This window comes from Danio aesculapii, chromosome 9, assembly GCF_903798145.1.
Source record: "Danio aesculapii chromosome 9, fDanAes4.1, whole genome shotgun sequence".
NCBI classification, from domain to species: domain Eukaryota; kingdom Metazoa; phylum Chordata; class Actinopteri; order Cypriniformes; family Danionidae; genus Danio; species Danio aesculapii.
Window position 1 is genome coordinate 35,611,791 of NC_079443.1, and position 20,552 is coordinate 35,632,342.

The 20,552-nt window shown below is 36.3% G+C and overlaps 1 protein-coding gene across 1 annotated transcript; it reads left to right on the forward strand.

Moving 5' to 3' along the window:
* Window positions 1–10,130: 10,130 nt before the first annotated feature.
* On the forward strand, window positions 10,131–19,000 carry shox (short stature homeobox). The gene is made up of 6 exons (XM_056466099.1): window positions 10,131–10,482; window positions 11,826–12,034; window positions 14,423–14,480; window positions 14,782–14,870; window positions 16,220–16,435; window positions 16,708–19,000. The coding sequence occupies exons 1-6, from the start codon at window positions 10,230–10,232 to the stop codon at window positions 16,795–16,797; spliced, it is 915 nt and encodes a 304-aa protein (XP_056322074.1). The 5' UTR covers window positions 10,131–10,229; the 3' UTR covers window positions 16,798–19,000.
* The last annotated feature ends 1,552 nt before the right edge of the window (window positions 19,001–20,552 follow it).

Below are 20,552 nucleotides of genomic sequence, written 5' to 3' on the forward strand. Positions count from 1 at the left end.
CTCTCTAATTGCAGTTCAACTTTTTTACAAAAAGCAATTTATTTGTGTTCAATATTTTTTTTACTGTTTGTAAAAAAATTAGTGTTTCATTTCAGAATATTTAAAACTAAATTGAATAAATGTTTAAGTTAATATCTTTTCAGTAAATTTTTTAACTAACACTCACTGCATTTTAGCAGTAAGAAGCTACGATACGGATTATTGAGCTGAAGCTTGACTACAAAATTAAATCGTAAATCAAATCAAAATATCTTTAAAAAAAAATAATAATAATAAATAAAAAATAAATAAATAAATAAATAAATAAATAAATAAAAATAAAAATCACAATTAGTATTTCCCCCAAATTGCACAGCCCTATCAACTATGATGATTTTGTATTATAATTTTATATTCTCAGTATGGGAAAAAGTCTTTTAAAATAACTTTGTTTTTTGCTTGACAGAGATGATCGTCAATTGTTGGCTGCATTACACTGTAAAAAAATGCTGGGTTCCACTCAATTCCTTCATGCTGTCTCAACTCAAAACAATTAAGTTAACATAATTGTTTCTGCAAATTTAAGTAGATTTAACATTAAACAATTTAAATTGCCCCCAAAAAACCTCAAGAATTGAACAGTGTTAATTCAGCTTATTTTAAATGAGTAGTTTGAACAAGCAGCAAAAATATTCTTTAGTGTGTAAGATTAATTATGATCAACGATTTATTGATTAAAATAGCAGCCATCAGACAAGAGGAAAAGTAAATAATGACAGCATTTTTCATTTTGTGTGTAAACTATAACTACAAGGTGCTCTACCTGTGTGTTTGGTAGTGTTTTAGTCAGACCTGTTTTGACTAAAGGGTCAGCGTTTGTGCTCTGTGGAGCTCCTGATCTTTGTCCAGTGCCGGTTCTGTTAGTGGTTGAATAGCTTGGCCCAGGGGGACGGGAGGGGGACACAGCGTGACAGATGGGGGCGACTGCTAACTCTGCTGAGGGACTTGTCTACAGATGGTGTGCCTCCCTTCTCCCTTTCCTTACTCAATCCCCCCCCCCCCCCCCCCCCCCCTTCCATCACAACCCTCGGGCTGAAGCGAACAGAGAGAAAGAGGAGCCCGAAGAGCTGCTCGCCTCACCTTGGCAGCGCTGGCCATTTCCACGCCACTCCGCAGCCCGTCACTAATTAATCTTAATGAGCCTGCAGATCAGTGACTTCTCCTTCTTAAGATGAGTGCATAAATCACCCGCAACAAATGGACGCAGCGCACGTCTTTAGCTGAAGCCGGATGAAATTAAAAAATGCTGCTGTTTCGAAGCGGCTTTTAATTGCATGATTGATCAAGTGCAGGATGCCGCATAAAAGCTTGTCTGTATTCATGCTAAATGGGTCGGCCATGTCCGAATGACACCAGAGACCCCGAGACTGATAAAATGATGCGGATGGCATATGTTTAACCGCTCATTTACTGTAAGCGAAATCCTGTCGTTCTGCTTGGAGGGGGGGAGGTTTGGTTGAGCAAGATGAAAATGATACATGTCCGCATTAAGCAAATTAATGCATGCTATCAGCAACTGCGAGCATGCTAGTTCTTCAAGCTTTGACCACAAGATACGAGCAGCCCTCGCTCCCCTCATAGATTATTTTCTCAACACATGCAATGAGGCGAGCTTCTAAACTAGACTGCAGGCGGAATGACCTCATAAACAAGAACAAATGTGTGATTTTCTTTGTCTGCCAGAAGTAGCTCTGAGAAGAGTTGATAGACTCGGCACAGAACAGCCTAATTAAGGCTGTTTGCAGAGGGAATAAGTATCTTGGGATTATGTTTGGGTTTTTTTTAAGCGATGTCTCATTTAAAATAGTACACATTGGGTTGAGCGCACAATCTCAAGGAGCACTTTTAGACATTCAGCTAATGGAGATGGAGACTTATAGAGGTTGATACAACATTGCTTTTCAGGGACCACCAATTAGTGGCTCCTCAAATATTCAATTCTTGACTTTATCAGTAACCCTATACAAGTGAATATGATACAAGTAAAAAGCATTATGGAATGGAATAAAATGTAGGACGGGGACTTGGGGACTTGAATGGGTGAAGGCAGATGTAAGAAAGTAAGAGGTTGGGAAAATCAGGAATTGAATGATTAAAGAAGTCTTGTGTCACAAAAGTATTGTGTGTGTGTTGTTTCAGAAGCAAAAATCGCAAAATAATTATTTAATAATTAAATAAAACACTTGCACTTAAATGTTGACTGTATCAAGTATAGAAAACAGAAATGGTGACTTTATGTTGGGTTTCAAACAAAACTGGACCACACTGACTTTTGTTGCATACTATAGATCTGAAAATTCACTCAAATAGCAGGATACTGCATAAAAACCTGTCTGTATCCATGCTAAATGGGTCGGCCATGTCCGAATGACATACAATATGAACAAAGCCAACTTAAAAATATAATTAAAAGATGAACCCAACAGTTAGGTTTGTTCATATTTTGCCCAATATGGCAACTTGGCATATCTGTGTGGAGTTTACATGTTCTCCTCGTGTTCATGTGGGTTTCCTCCGGGTGCTCCGGTTTCCCCCACAGTCCAAAGACATGTGCTATAGGTGAATTGAATAAGCTAAATTGTGTATGAGTGTATGAGTGTGAACGCAGGAGTGTATGAGTGTTTCCCAGTGTTGGGTTGCGGCTGGAAGGGCATCCGCTGTATGAAACATATTCTGGATAAGTTGGTGGTTCATTCCACTGTGGCGACCCCCGATTAATAAAGGGACTAAGCCAAAAAGAAAATGGATGGATGGATGGATGGATGCATTATGGGAAAACACTGTAAAACATCTTAGATGTCAATAGTAAAACCTGTAAAAATACATAATCTGGTTAACAGTAAGTTTCCTTAATATTTGCGTAATATAATACTTTTCTTAATTCCTATAATAATTGTTAATTGACTTTCCCGGAATCCTCTGCATGACACTTCACTTTTTAGGTTTTTGTTGACATATGGTTCTTTTAAGTTTTATGTTACATCTAATGTTATTTTATAATGGTGAAAAACTAGCTACTACAGAGAAAAATTCTTTATTTGGGCTGAATTTAAACAAACAATTTCTGTAATATTTAACTTAATTTGTTAGTTTAAATTCAGTCCAAATAAATAGTTTGCAAGCATTTACCTTAAAAAATAAGTAAATTCAATCAATCATCTTTTTCAGTGTAAGCTGCCATTTTAATATGGTAAATTTTATGGATTTGTGCAAGTCTAATTGTTTGAAACAATATTTTTTTAAATTATATATTTAAACTTTAATTTGACTGGGTTGGTCATGTAAATCACAGTGAGCTGCCACTATTTTTTCTGTTATTTCACATATGTATAGGGTAGTTACATTTTTTACATCAGAAGTTGACAGAGCAAAGATCAAAGTCCCATGATGCAATTCGAAAACACAAATAAACAGAAATAGCAAGCTGTAGGCAACTGATAATAAACAGATATTTTGGACAGTATACATAATGCTAAATGAAATTACATTTACAACTCTTCTTCACCATGTCACACCTTTCTGTTAGATGGAGGTTTACAATCATTTACAGATGATTTGACCTTTTTTCTTTGACTAAGCGCAGAACTAAATCCAAGAGTCTGGTGTTACAGAATCTTATTCTGCATTAGATAACAGAAATCAAGTATACAATTTGATTTGCTTTTGAATGTTTAATGGTGGTCGTGTGCTATTCTAGCCATTATATCCACGTTGATAACCAGTACAACATGACTAATAAGCTTACTTTACTGTACCTAGTCTTAATGATTATGCACCAGCAGCAGAGGCAGCTTTCGTTCCCCATCAGCATGATCAATCCAACATCTCCAGACTTTCACAAACAGCCAAGCTTTCTCAGATGACAGTCAGCATGGTGCTTATCTGTGAATGGGAGGATGAAATGCCACATTGTGCATCTTTCATAAATTCTTTTTCATAGTATTGATTTGAGCTTATTGTGCTGAGGCATTTTATTTCCCATGGGTCCCAAGCTATTAACTCTGATATGATCAGGAAAGATCCTCTTACTCAAATTCCCCTGTCACATCTCGGCTGGCAAGCTACACGCAATGCTTGACCTCAGACAGATACAACATGGTCCTTGCCATGTAGATCATGGTTTAACATGCACGACTCATTACAGTCGCTCCAAGATTTACTGTGGTTCATCGAGTCTGCATCCTTACTGCAGTGTCTCTAGCAATATTCTAATATTCAGTGCTAGCATACACGGATAACATGTTTTTTTTATTGAAAATGGACTGTATTGAAAATATTCAAATGCAAATGTACTCTTAAAAATAAAGGTTCTATATTGGCATCTGTAGTTTAATGAAGACCTGTAACATCCATTGAATCCGTCCATTTCACAAAAAGGTATTTTATAATGGAAAATAGTTCTTTAGTTTATTAAAATGTAAAAATCATAATAATAAATAAATAAATAAATCATTCCAAATTTTTTGTTCGCTTTTCAGTGTAATTAAAGAAACATTTGGAGATTTTAGATATGCAAGTCAATAGATGCCATCAATTTAAGAGTCAACAAAACAAATATAGGCAAAACTAAATTATTCTAGGGATCTGATCCAGATCAGATCATGTGATCAGAAAATGGACCTTATCAAGCGTTTTCAGACTTAGAATTGGACATTCCTCCCAATCAGGACTCGAATATATATGTATATTAAATATATTCTCATTATTTTTAACACAACTATAGTTATGCAGTGACAGAGTTCTTTCTTGACTTCACACAGAAACAGCAACGTGTGCAGCATGACATCACTTTGTTGCAGAGACGCTATTGGTTAAATGGCGGCAAAGTAGAACACACATGTATGTCTGCTGTCTGGAGGTATTATAAAGTTGATGACGACAACATTGCCATAGAAAACTGTGAGATAAGTAAACTTAGGATTGCCTGCCGGGTATTTTGAGGGGCTATTTGTTTTTATATTAGATTTTTTTTACATTTACTGTTGCACTAAAGTTTAAAAGTAAAGAATTGATGTTATTTATTACTTGATTGTTGAAGCTACCTCACAGAAGTGCTCTGTTTGTTAACAGAGTTGTCAAATGTTAAAATAAGGTGAATTAAATAAAAAATAAGGAACATGCTGGATCTGTTTCTTCGCTCATCTTTATTCTTTTTATGTATTATAGAAGGACAGAATCGGGTTTCGGTATCGGTAGATACTCATGGGCAAAATAATTCTGATTGGGACATCCCTAATTAATACATATGGAGCATCTTAAAAATATCTTAGGAAAGCAAAATGAACCAACAATCAGTGTGTGCAACAAACATTTATAACATTATTATCCTTTATAAGACCTCAATATATCCTATTCATTTATTTTGTGTTTGTACTATGCTTATTTTTACTCTCAACGTGTCTTTAGCCATTGACTTGCATTTGAAAAATAATCATTAGCTAAAAATCTTTTTAAATGTTCTTCTGAAGAAAAAAAGACACCAACATTTCAGATGGCCTGAGGCTGAGTAAATTAACAGGCTATTTTTATTTTGGAGTGAACTATCCCTTTAAGGCTTATCATTAAGAATCTATGAATATCACCAGAGATCATGGTTTTTAATCGCATTACTTGCAGGTCTACATTTTTTTCTCAATATAATGTCAAAATATGAACAGCCTTTTACATTTTTTATGTAGAAAGATTTACAAGCATTACTGTCCTCCTTTCTTTCCTTACAGAATTTTGCCCATGCATCCAGCTGTCCATATAAACTTCAATCTCTAAAGTAAACTGTAACTCACTCCCTTAGTCTGCTAGCAAAAGCTGCTGCCTGATCTGGATTGAAATCTCCAGAAATTCTCACGTTTCAGCTCTGCTCTGTCACCAGCTTCAGGGGTGATGTTAGAATCCAATCTAAAACATTGTCTCTGACCAACAATGCAACCAATTGTTCGGCTCTGTTATCAGCAGACCACGATAAAAACGTACACCTCAACCTGGCTGCTACAATCAGCTGTATCCAGAATAAAAAGCCAGGAAGAGCTTGTTCGGGGTGGGATTGGAGAGGTGGAGGGCTCGGGGCGGTAGGTTTGTCAGAGTACTCTGTGGATTATTATGTTTCAGGGATAAAGTCAATTTAATACCATCAGCCTATGGGAAGAAAGCAGCAGAGGGAAAAGGAGGAGAAAAATGTGGGCTCATGCTTCAGGGTTTCAACACTCAGGACCTTTGGCTTTTAGCCATAATTTTGTTGATAATCAATTTTTGTACTTGTCTTGCTTCAGCAGTTTCAAACACACACACACACAATACACCAGACCAAAATAAAAGCCGAGAAATTAAATTCAGGACCTGCATGTCACAGATCCGAGGTATAATTAGGGCTCATTTGTATAGGAAATAAAGACAGTACAGTACAAAGAAATTTCAAGAGAACGATGAAAGAGAATTAACAAATATAAATGCACATTTTTAACCTCGTATATCTATTTTTTCTGAGGTTAAATGCAAACTACAGCAAGAGTAACAAGAGACAGGAGGAAGCCTGTTAGGGTTAACTATGCCTCATTATCTTCCCTACATGCATGCCTGTGCATAACACTCAAAACTGTCTGCCACCGGGGGTCGACCATTGCACTTAATTGGGGGTTTAAACCCTGAAGTAATCAGCACGGCTCAAAACAACACCAAATATCCACCATTTTAAATATGAATTTAGAACACATTGGTCTCGTGAACATAAGGGATTAATCTGAGTGAATGAGCAAGTTCAAACGCTGTTATGGCATTTGTCAGAGTAAGCCTGGACTTCCCGCAGAAAGGTCTTGGGTCTCCTTTCCCCTTCACTTTATTAACAAGCTGCCTAACCCTTGTAAGAATGAGTGCTGCTTGAAGAATCACGGCACACATATTGCTCAGCTGAAAGCAGAGACTGATTCACTGGCGGAATGATTAAATGGCCTGCTGCCAATTCAGACACAAATTTTACATCACAGCTCTTAGTTTTAAAGGGCCACGTGGTCCGGGCCTCTCTCAAAGTGCCATCAAACTTAATAAAGCTGTTTATTTGCTAATAATGTGCCAAAAGCTAATCAAAACTAGGAGAGGAGGATGAACTTTACCATCACACAATTACAAGCAGTAAGGCATAATTTCATTTAGCTTTTGCATAACTGGAAGCAGGATCCTGCCTGCTGTCTCTGCAGCCTGATTAAGGGGATGCAAATAATTCAGAGCAATTATTTCTTAAAGTGGCAGTATTCAGCCACCTGCCTGCTTGTGTCGTTAACTGAATCTGACAAGATAAGAATACAAGTAGCGTCGCAGGATGCAATCTGTCAATGAAAGAATCATTTACACGCGCCGATCCAGATATTTTGTGTTTATTTACAAAGATGCGTTATGTACGCGTTTGTTTTTCGACTAAGACAATGATGTCATAAATTTTCATGCACGCCGCCCGTGGCTTCAGATGTAAAATTGTTATCGACATTTCACTTGACGATTTATTTATTTCTTTACAACCCAGATACAGACCGTAATCCATCAACCTGTCCGACCTTAATTCGGTCACTTCCAGTCAAACCTTTTACAGCCTAATTGTGATTTAATTGTGTCTGCTTACCCCTTAAAGTCACATCCGAAAATATGTGCAGAATATATAAAATTATTATGGATTATGTAGCTACAAGTATACTTAGCCAAATTCTATAATTGTTTAATTGATTCAAAAGTCGGCTGTATACGGAGGTTACAAGGTTGAGTGAATTTATTCGTTTACTCTTTTAGAAACTATTTATTTATTCGTGTCATTCATTCTGCTATTTTTATGAGGTATTTGTATTATTGCACTATATATTATTTTTATATTTTGTTTAAGGAAAAGCGTATAAATGTTTTATACTTGGCCAATAAAGTTCATCCAAACACAAGCGGCACCATATCGCCTGCGTTTTCCGATTGAATTGCCAAAATCATGGAGAGAGAGAGAGAGAGAGAGAGAGAGAGAGAGAGAGAGAGAGAGAGAGAGAGAGAGAGAGAGAGAGAGAGAGAGAGAGAGAGAAAATATAATCCCTGCGCCTTTAAGAATTATCTGCTACTAAACTTCAGCGACACTACCGAGGCAGAGTGAGAACATCCTAACGATTGTCCATTTAACTGCGTATGTTTAGCCTTTATGCATCGATCCCATGAAGCATGTTGTTGGCTGTACCATCTACAGACTCATTTTAAAACATCTGCACCAGCCACTTTGAAGTTCTGCAAACCGTAAAAGCAAGCAGTCTATTTTTTTTCTTTCAAAAAGGCCTGCTATAGAAGGTATCACAGAAACGCTGAAAATATTAAGGCCTACCCGTGTGCTCTAAGCTATAATAAAAACAACTGAGAATAGAGTAATCCAACTTCATAAGCAGCGGTGTTTCAGCTTACTCTTGGAATCTCCCGGTATCAAAGGTGCACCTGACACACTTTATCCTTCCCTTGGCGTGACCCTATAAACGAGTTTCCATCCAGCACCACTGCTTAAATATAGCTAGGATTCTTATTCAAAAATGAAAGTGACTAGATGAGAATATAAATTGTGTGTTCATATAATAATAATAATAATAATAATAATAATAATAATAATAATAATAATAATAATAATAATAAGTATTAATCTGAAATTTAAAATCATATTTGGAAAAAAGGTGTTTTCTTCAAATAGAGACAACAATTAGACAACGTAACCCACATGGTTCTACGTCTGTGTTGGAGAAATAGTCAAACACGGGACTGCAGCTTTTAAATGAGGATGGATTTAATAAATAAAGCGCTATCAAACACGTCATCTGTGAGGTTTACATGAGCGATTTCACACCACGGTTCTCAATATTCACAGGGGATCATAACATCCTTTTGATTCTGTCCTTTTTATTCTCGCCCTGCACTGATCCGTGCATGCGATAATATCATAGCACCATATCCGAGCGTCTTATGCATTTTTAAAATAGCCACACTAGAAATAAACGCTCATGATTGTCACTGGTGGTTTGATCGATTTTAAAGATTTTAAGAACTAAAATATTTTGCATATATAAAAAATTAATAAACATTCTGAAACAATGATTTAAAAATAAAAATAGAGAAAAAAATAAACTAAAGCCTTTCATATATTTTGTATAATATTATATTTTTTGAGATCAGTGGTACTGTAAAACGACTTGCGTCTACAATTTTGAGGATACACAATTATACTGAAACAATTATTTCAAAGGCGCCATCTCTTTGTGCTTCAATCACAATAGAAGCTTTTTAAAACGTTTTTTTTTTCTCACTAAAGTAAATCAATATAAGTAGATAGACTAGTTATATTTGGTCAACTGCGTATTAAAATTGTTGCATATCACTGAAATGTTCATATGAGACGCAAATACAACCAACTGGATTTATCAACTTAAACGGTCAGTTTACAACATCATCTTCTCAAGATGATAATTAATAATAGGCTATACATAAGCCTAATAGAGCAATCTAAATATTATATGTAGAATTAATATTAAAACATGTTTAATAATATATTCTACATTTAATAAAATATATGTTATTTATTTTCTTCATTTAGCCTACTTATATGCTAGCTACCGGCAAACTAGCTCAATAAACAACCCAAAATAATGACAGGCTATGAAAAGATCGTAAAGTTGCCCACTTATTGACGATCCCGTGCAAGTAACCACTGTCGATTTTCTCTTGATTAGTCGCTCTAACCTCCATCGGCAAATTCTCGAAAGCCTTCGTCCGATGTTAACGTCAATATAGGAAAATGAACTGATAATGCAATGCTGCAATATTCATATCCTCTAATTGCGTCAGTGAAATTATCACAGAATTAATTAAACACGGTACCCATTTCCAATTGACCACACGGCACTGTAGGAATCCTAATTAATTATAATTAAATTAAGGGGACTCCATCCAGTGCGGCATTGATTTGAGGAAAAGCCGCTGAAAGTTGAATTCAGAAGCGCCTGTAATGACTCCAGACATGATGGCGATGGGGGCCGGGCTGAGGTGGCCGTGTATAAATAGTGTGATCTGAAAAACACAGACATAACAGCAGGAGTGATCTAAACCCTTCTCCACGCAAACATTTCGCCGAATCCACAGTTGAGCAGATAAAAGATTCGCGTTAGATTCATTTTTAAAGTGGATTTCTGTAATCAGCCATGGAAGAACTCACGGCGTTCGTGTCGAAATCCTTCGATCAGAAAACCAAGGAGAGCAGCAAAGAGAGCATCACGTACAGGGAAGTTTTGGAGAGTGGTTTAGCCCGAGCCAGAGAGCTGGGAAACTCGGAGACCAACCTTCAGGAGATTACTGAAACAAACAACAACCATTGTCCGGTACATCTTTACAAGGAGCACGTAGAGCTGGAAAAGGAGAAATTGAAGGAGTTTAGCGTGACACGGGCTTCTGACGGTGAGTTTCTTACGCACGCTGTGATAATGTGTTGCGCCGCGCCGGAGACGAGTTTGCAATTAGATCTTCCCGCGAAGGCGTTTGACGGTGTTGAAATATCAATTTAAATGACTGCATAATAAGGTCATTTTCAAGATCTTTAAGAGATATTTCGTTCGTCTTTAGAGGCTAACTAGCATGCGAGCGCAGACATTCAAGCTGTATTCAGCTGATGCAATGAGCACTTGTTCCATGTTGTGTGCGCCGCGTACTGAATTGTTTTTACTTGTAAAAGACAAGAAATACACATTATGCAATCTTAAGAAAGAGCATCACACTAAAAATGTAATAGCTTGTAATTACATTTGACTTGTAAGAATCTAAACAACAGGCCTCTGTCTTGTCAAATTTGAAAACACGATCTATCAATGTATTTATTAGCCTGCTTGGCGGTCTTTAAATTGCCAGGGAATTACTAAATACACTTATTTTGTTTTTTTGTGCAAACAGTGTAAATATAAAGTAAAATGGCAGTCATTTAACCTAGAGCCTTAATATGTGATCACGTTTTCAAAGAGAGATTTAATATTAAACGGGTTTGCTTCAGAAACGGATGAAATACGTTTAACTACAGTGATGGTAGGCCTATGACAGTTCGTCTTTGAAATACAACCTTTCCAATATTATTATAAATAATAGCCTAATATTACAATTATAATATAAAATAATAATAATAATATAATAATAATAATCTTAATAACAAGGAAATCTAAATCCCAAACATTCATAGCACAAAAAAAACAAACAACAAAAAACCTTCTCAAAATGAATGAAAAAATGATTGAAGGAAGTTTTGCAAGTTTTATTCAATTTCCAAAGAAATACGAGTTTATGCTAACATTCTCTGAAAATTAGGATTTAATTTCTTTGATACAAAACTCTTTGTAAATTAGACTACCGGTCTCTTAACATTTATAATGTAATTCTAGAATTATCCATTAATCAAAACTATGTGCATAAAATATGTGATTATATATACAAAGTATAATCTGCATATAAAAAAAAGTTAATCGTTTTTTAATTATAAGATTTTCACAATGTAGCCTGTTGGTTCAAAGCAGCTGTTCGTTCTTAGAGTTAATGTCATATTTTTTATAACAAAACAGTTTTATTGAAGATCAAGTTTTTAGTAGTGTTCTCTGTTGACATCTCGCAGCTATTAATTAGATTTATTTAGTTACCGATTGTGCTTAAAGTGCACGTCTGATCCGTCATCTGGATGCTTTTGAAAAACTCGTGCACCCTAATAAATGAACGCTTTAACAGAAACACTTTGTTGATATGTTTATGTTGTATTTTCACAGGAATTTATGACTGCAAAGACAAGAAGGAGGATGTGAAATCAGAGGACGAGGACGCACAGAGTAAACTGAAGCAGAGACGGAGCAGGACAAATTTTACCTTAGAGCAGCTGAATGAACTGGAGCGCTTGTTTGATGAGACGCATTACCCGGACGCCTTCATGCGGGAGGAGTTGAGTCAGAGACTGGGGCTGTCTGAGGCCCGCGTTCAGGTAAGCTCCCATTCTTCCATGCGTTACATTATTATTATTGCACATGCATATTACAATTTTTTCTAATTCTTAATGTACAAATTGATTATTTTAAAACACTTTATGAATAGGCATGATTTAAAAAATACAAATATTAAATATGACATTTTACTTATTAAATAAGTAAAATATTAATAATATGAAAACATCAGCAGACAGCGTGCAGATTAATTTTTAAACAAATGCATGAATGCAAATTACCTGGATTTCAAATGGAGGCTCTGTTTAATCTTTCATTGTTTTTTTTTAAAGTTGCATACGATAGTTTCAATTAGGTCTGTGTGTGAAAATAGGCTTTTGTTTTTTCAGTGCATGAAAATAATGTTGGCAAAATCTATTCATTGCTTTTATTTTTTAATATTAGCAAGCAATGGAAATAAGTCTATTATAATAGCGCTGTTGTGTTGTTTATGTTTATACGCCTGGAGGAATTTATAACGCTGAAAACGATGTAAAACTAAAGTGTTTTTATTAACAGTTCAAGAAGTTAGAGATAAATAAAATCCTTCTTGTGAAGACGTGTTTGTTATCGGGAAGTGAAGTGGCAAACGAAAACTAATAAATAATAGGAAGAATCGCAAGGCCTTCATTCCTCCACACGTTTGCTTAAAGCAAGCTGGAATAAATGTGTATATCATACCAGTGCCTGAGATGTTAACATTTAGAGACAGTTGTTGTTGTTGTATTCGCTCATACACAAAGCATCTCTGTTATCTCTCGATTTATGCGGGTTGAGTTTCAGCGGTGGGTGTGGATGTGAAATAGCCTTTTAGTTCCTGCAGCAGCAGCTATATTCAAAGGAAAACTTGCTTATGTGCTGCAGAAAGATCTAACCACATCATTAAAATTAATGAAGAGATTGAACCGCTGCTGCAGGGGATACCTTCTTATGTCACTCACCTCATTTTCTCCAACCTTATCTTTGTAATATCTGCCATTGGCTTGATATACTGTTCCTATAAAAATGTATTAGGAATAATTCAATTCCGTCTTAACTCCTACAGTGACATAGCCCGTGTTACAAAATGTAATGGGAAAATAAGTAACATTGTTTGCCAGTGTGACAGCTTGCAAGCACGACATTTTTTAATGTTTCAAAAGGCGGAGGCGAAATCAGATTAAAAAGAGAAGACCAAGGAAGATAGAGATGTGATTCGATGCAGCCACAAATTCATACCGCGTTTTTATGAATTTGTACATTTCACAGAATATTCAGAGTTGAACGCTGTGGACGTGATGGAGTCTTGTTGATATGGACCTGCTACTATACTGTCCTATAGAAGCCCCCACGCCGACCAGCTGTCAAGAATCTAATTGAAAGTTATGAGACCTCAGTGAGGAGAAGGCAGTAATTCAATTACTACTAATATCTTTCGGTTTTTGGTGCAGGGCTAAATTAAATGTCATTATTCACTGTCTCTAATAAAAATCAAAAGGAAATCAGATTAGGGTATTTGTGAACCGCATCATTGAGTGGTCCTTAATGAAGAAATAACTGTCGAAACCAGTGTAGCTCACTTTCCCTATAGCATAGTGCTGGATAATTACAATCGATCAAAGATTGAAATATGATGCATTCGTTGTTGCCACACTTTCCGTTATAATTGTATTAAAATACAACATTAAGAATTATAATAGCTGGATTGCATAATGCAAATTCGAATGTCTCACAAAGAACAGGTTGACAGACCGCTTGCTTTTAAATTTTAATGAGCGAATGTGAGAGCTGAAAAAGCAGCGCTAATAGCTTGTTTTAATGAATTGTCTAAAAGCGATTAAATATGTGAAAATGTACAGTAAATTATTATTATTCAAAATTAATATTTACAAATATCTTTTTGCATGTGATCCAGAAAATTAAGTTTATTGAAGAAAAAATATATGGCTATATATATATATATATATATATATATATATATATATATATATATATATATATATATATATATATATATATATATATAATATTTAATAATCACCCACGTGAAATAGCCAACAGTCATAAAAAAAAACATAAATGTATTAAATACAAATGTATTAAATACAGACCCAAGGAAAACCACAGAATTCATTTGTGCAGAAGATAAAGCTGTAATATTGTTTTACGAGGAAGATTCATGGAACAATTAATAACAGAACTCGCTTTTCCAATTAAAGTGTTTTAGCAAAAAATGACCGATTATCAGGGGCAATAAAAATAACTATTTTTTTCTGTCGGCTGCAGGGGAAATTAAAAAACATAAATAATAATAAAAAAAAAACTTGCACATTTCTGTAATTTAATGTGTGATATAAAAAAGGTCATGGTGGTGAACACAATAAAAGAACCGTGTGTTTTATGTGTTTTAGGTATGGTTTCAAAACAGAAGAGCGAAATGCCGGAAACAGGAAAATCAAATGCACAAAGGTAAAACGCTTAAATATTATTTGAATTAGTAACATAACTGTGTAATGATTTGTTTAAGATTACATATGCATACTTATTTATTCATTAATTAAATACATTTAATTTATAATGGTGTGTGACACAAAATCGGAGTATAACTGGTTTCTCGTGTGCCTTGGGCTCATGCAGGCGCACCATCAATTTTACAAAACGCTATTGATAAACAACTACATGCATTTTAAACTTGATGTAAATGGTGAAATCATCTACATTAGGTAAAACACAATGACTAACGTGACGATTTATTATTCTTTGTCATCAGGCGTTATTCTGGGCACCGCAAGCCACCTGGACGCATGCAGGGTCGCTCCTTACGTGAATATGGGCGCACTCAGAATGCCATTTCAACAGGTAGGAATAATTAAGCTTTTCTCCCCAAAATACTTTCAAATACTCTGAATTGCAAATATGCCGTCCAGTCCACTTCATGAACGTTCCACCAACCCAAAAATAGAGCCGAGAAATGTTTAGCTTTGACCAAAAATCCGAGCTGACGCTGGTCGTCGCGCGAAAGGCTCGAACCTTTCACCTCCGGGGCCCGATGAGAGACGAATGAGATAAGAGGGACCGAGAGACATTTCATCTGGTGCTGAAGAACTGTCTGCATCACCCAGACGAGAGAGCAGCCATAATTAGCTAATAGCACAGCGAGGGAAAGGCAGATAAAAGAGATTATGAAAGAGAGGAATAACGCACTGATGGTTATTGGCACTGAGCAGCATTGGCAGGGCCGAGGCGTGAGGACTGCATACTGAACACCACAAATGTCCACCACCTGTTGTTCTGACTGCCCCTGTAGTGAGGTTGCACAGTCCAATTTGACTGATTTGTGGAGACACCGGAGCAATGGGCTGCTTTAATTTTTATGAGTATTTTCGCACAGAGTTAATTAAAATAAACGCAAGTGCCAAGGATAGAGTCAGAAGGCCTGTGGTTAGAAATTGAAATGAGGAGCTCAGATGAGATGGGCTGCATTCATACCTGATTAATTTCCAAAAATAACAGACTACCAGGTCTGACATTATTTATCCTCCTTTCAAAGTAATGCTTCACATTCACGTGGAAAAAAACGAAAGAGGCACTGGTAAAACATTCTTTCCCAGTGTCAAAAACTTGCGCAGCTTGTCAGATGTTGTATTTTAGTTGGACCGTAAAATGTAAAGCTTTGAAATATTTATGATCCCTGCGCAAAGAAAGATACATGAGAAGAATACTAAAAAAGAAAATAAAAAATAAGTCACTTTTTAAGTCAGGCGGATGTCTAATTTTCACCTCATCTTACTGAAATAATTGCTAAGAATCTGCAACCTGATACTTTATGCTGCCTGCTTACATCTTTTTTTCCTTCTTTTCCCCCTGAGGAACTATGTGAATAAATATTTATATATGAGAATGAATATTTTGGGTGCGAAATTGTTTATTTATGCCATTGAATATATAATTAAGATTACATGATGTTGCAGCTTTTAAACACTGTATGGAGAGATTGGGTGCGGATCAAACTAATATGCTGATATTTGCAACTGATGGAAGTTCTTTGACTATTAAGCCGTCTGAGAGCATTGCATAATTCAGCTGGAGATCAGATGGAAAGGAGTAACTGAAAAAAAAAAAAATGGGTGAAAGCAGATCACCGCCGCTCCTCCAGCTGACCCAGCGGCCGCTGACTAACTCGCTGTTTGTTTTTGCTCGCCCCGCAGGTCCAAGCTCAGTTGCAGTTGGAGGGGGTCGGAACACACTCCCATCCTCACCTGCACCCACACCTCGCGGCCCACGCTCCCTATCTGATGTTCCCTCCTCCGCCCTTTGGATTACCGATCGCGTCGCTGGCAGACTCGGCCTCTGCAGCGGCCGCCGTGGTTGCGGCTGCCAAGAGCAATAGCAAGAACTCCAGCATCGCTGACCTGCGACTCAAGGCAAGAAAACACGCCGAGGCGCTGGGACTCTGACCCCCATGGGCTTCTCTGCTGCTCTGAACTGATAATTGCTTCTAACACAAGACTAAGCCTGTGAAAAGGCCGTGACACTCACAGTTAAAACAAAACAAAATAAAAACAAAAAAGGGGTGTAAGGGGAGAGAATGAGAGCGAGAAAAAAAAAGTCACAAAAAACCAGCTGCCAAAACAAACCACTTGTAGAGAAAGGTAATTAAATACCAATGAATCACCTTTTACTTTTCGCCCAACAGGCAGGACTTCTTGGAGGCCACTGGCTCAGCCCTTTCCAGGCACAGATCACAGCCCCAGGACCATACAAAAATGTCTGGATGTCTGTCTGAAAACCAGCGTTTTAGGAGAGAAGACTTTTTTTTAGGACAAAAATATAAAAAAGCAAAAAGGCAGACACACAGAGACACTAGAGGTTGCGCTTTCATGGAAAGACACTGAAACTTTGGAATCTCAAAAGAAAGAGACGGCCATATTTGCCTCCTACCACTGTGCCGCTGCCTAGTGCACGTGCTCAATTGAAGGATAGACCTATTGGGGCTGGCCTCCATTGTAACTGACATACATCTATGTTGATCACTGCCATGCTAACCCTCCACTACAGTTCATATCTAAAGCTGTTACTTGCATTTTTCTCTTTTTGTTTGTTTTGTTTTTGTTGTTCATTCTGCTGTGGACAAAGACTGGAAACAGCAATAACATCAATGGTACAATCACCTGGTTTTTAGTGGAATTCTCACGATCCTTTCCGTTTTGGGAGGAAACGTTACATTTCTGTTGTTTCCTTTCGGGCATGTGTATGGACTTTAGCTTTCATTCTCATATTTTTGTGCTCTCTTTTTATTACGTGATGTGTCCTGGAATAGAAGTGAACCTAGCTTTTGCACTTCAGGTCTTGCGTTAAGGTGTTTACAAATCCTTAACGCCAGATGTACTACTTTTATGTAAGGGGGAAACAAATTTGGCTTTTTGTTTCGTTCTGTTTCGTTCAAAAAAGATAAACAGTAACTGCAACTTTGTAATTTAACATTTTAAGAAACATCAGTTTAACTGAAATGCAATTATGTGCAGTTAAGTGCAATACTGTAAATATGGAAAAGCGTAATATAGCGGTTGATGTTTGCTAATTAAAAACGATGATTTTTAAGTTGTTGGGTTTTTGGCACTGATGTTGATGTGTTGAAAGTTCTTCGCCACAAACACATCTTCTAAAGCTGTGTAAAAGATCGTTCACTAACTCGTTTGCAATGTGCCATAACTCCCCGAATATAGTTTTGTACACGTGCATTTAAAGAGATATTAAAAATTCATTCGACACTGTACAAAATATGCTCAAGGTTCATGGGTCATAAACAAGCCTGATTTTTAACATAACAATAAATCCACCAAAGAGGTAGAAGGTAGAATTATTTAATGCTCTGATATCATTTACAGTGTAACCTGCGTTTCAGCAACTACATCCATAGCCTCTCTTTTTTTCATATAAACAACACTAAAAATATCTGTAAATTAACAGTTTTTTCCATTTATTTATGCTTTGGAGTTGCATTATGAGACCTTGATCAACTTTCCGTCATCAACTTTTGATGCTAAAGTTTGAAAGAGTGACATTTATTGACATTTTAAGTAGTTTGAAGATATATCGCCCAGTTTGGTGTTGTCAAATATGTCTAAATATGGTACAAAATGGTACAATATATTGTTTCAAGCTATTAAAATATCAATAAAAGATACTTCGTTAAACTGCACAGTTGCGCAATTTTTAACCTAAAAAAAGCTGACAGAGTTAAGATAAAGATCCCATAATTGTAAATAAACACAAAAATACAACAACCTGTGAATCACGAAATACAAAACCTGCTAATTAACAGATATTTTTTACAATGAAGAAGCTACACAGTATCCGAAACAACCGATTTAAATACAATAAGCTCAAGAAGGACAAAAACAGTATTATTTCCATGACCGCACTATGAAACACATTGCCAGTTGGAATATCAATTGCCTTTGAACTACAGTAGTAGATCTTGGTCAGGTCTACCTCTAACAATAAACGCTACATTGTGGGATTTTTTTTGTTTTGTTATTGTTATTGTTCACCATTACAGTTGTTTAGGAATGTTTCTGTTTCTTTAATTGAAGTCATAGGTGCTTCTTATTTATTATTTTATTGGAAAGTTTATAAATGTTAAATAGTCGAATTTCAAGTGTACATATTTACATGGCTTTGCATTTATTTTTATATATTTTTTAAATGTTAACATTTGCAACAGTTTTACGCAAACGTGTGACTGCAGTACATTTGTTTGACTAAAATGTAGCGTGTTTGAGTTTACAAACATTTCAGGGATGGTGGATGAAACCGTAATACTTTGTGTTTTGATTTTCTTGATGCTCCAAGGAATTTGTTGTATCCCTTCATATTGCATATGCAAGCATGCCCAAACATGATTCGCCATTGAGTTTTTTTTCTGTTGTTTCACTAAAAAAAAAAGAAATGTACATCTTGTACAAGTAATCTATCAATAAAAGTTATAAATATTTGTAATAGAGTTTGTAAAACTTTGTGGCCCTCAGAAATTTTATAAATAAAGGTTGCTCTGGTTCAGACATGCTCGTATATACGTTCTCAAAAATATTTTTGCTGCTTGTTCAAACTACTTATTTAAAATGAGCTGAAACAACACAGTTCTTGAGTTTTTAAGGCACAACTTAATAGTTTTATGTTTAACCAACTTAAAATTGTCAAAACAATTGAGTTAACTTTTTGAGTTGAGATTAGCAAGATTATGATAACGGCAAGACTCTTTAAAGAGGAGCCACAATGAATTCTTGAATTATGATTAATAAAATGAAATTTGTTTTCTAAACGCAAGTCTTTGCCGTCCAAATCAGTAATGATTATTAGCATATGAGGTGCTACATGTATTTGTATCCTCCGTGTGTCTAACATCAGTCACATCTGATTTTAGCAAGGCTTTTTTTGGATGGCTTGTTGCATCTGGAGACCCAAATCCAGATGTGTGTACACAAAGTAATTACGGCAGGCAACATAGTGGCTTTTTGTCTAAATCACATGGAGAAATTAGTCCAAATGGCGTCCTGTTGAGCAAGTACCCCCTAAAAGGTCGGAGCAGGTTTAATTTGTAGCTTAGCACTCATACATCAAGATGGAGTGATACAGGCAGAGGCTGATAGCTGCACATTTAGGCACTGACCTCTGGCTTTGGTCTGCTGGATAAGGCAGAACCTAACAGCATCCTTTTATGTGCGCTAATAATTGGCAAACTTAATGCCGCCATCAATCAACTCGCACCAAATCAAGGTTGCTTTTTTAACATGCGCAAAACACACAAAGGCATTTATATTGGCTGCAAGTCCCAAATAAAGACGAGTACACCGCCAATGAATCGCCTTAATTAAAAAGTAAACTTTTTTTTTTAGTGAATCAAATGTTATTGCAGAGCAGCACGATTGCACAGTGGTTAGCACTGTCGCCTCACAGCAAGAACATCCCTGGTTTGAGTCCCGGCTGGGCCAGTTGGCGTTTCTGTGTGGAGTTTGCATGTTCTCCCTGTGTTCGTGTGGATTTCCTCCGGGTGCTCCGGTTTTCCCCACAATCCAAAGACATGCACTATAAGTGAATTGAATAAACTAAATTGGCCATTGCGTTTGCGTGTGAATAAGTGTGTATGGGTGTTTCTCAGTACTGGATTGCAGCTGGAAGGGCATCCGCTGCGTAAAACACATACCGGAATAGTTTGCGGTTCATTCTGCTACAGCAACCTCTGAAATGCAGACTTACCCGCAGAAAAACTAATTGATGAAATGCTTGCATTAAAATGACTGCAGTCATATAAGTGACAATACCGAAGCTGACATGCAGTTTTATTTTCTATAATGTAATATATTTCAGCAATCACAGCACTGGCACATAAACAAATTCATTTTAGAAAATATTTCCCAGTTTAGATACAAGATAAAGACTGTTGCATCTAACAAGGCTTTATAAGTGAGTTTTAGGCCTGTTATGAAATGTTGAACGGTATTCTATGGAAGACAATCAGATTATTTCAAATGAAAAGTA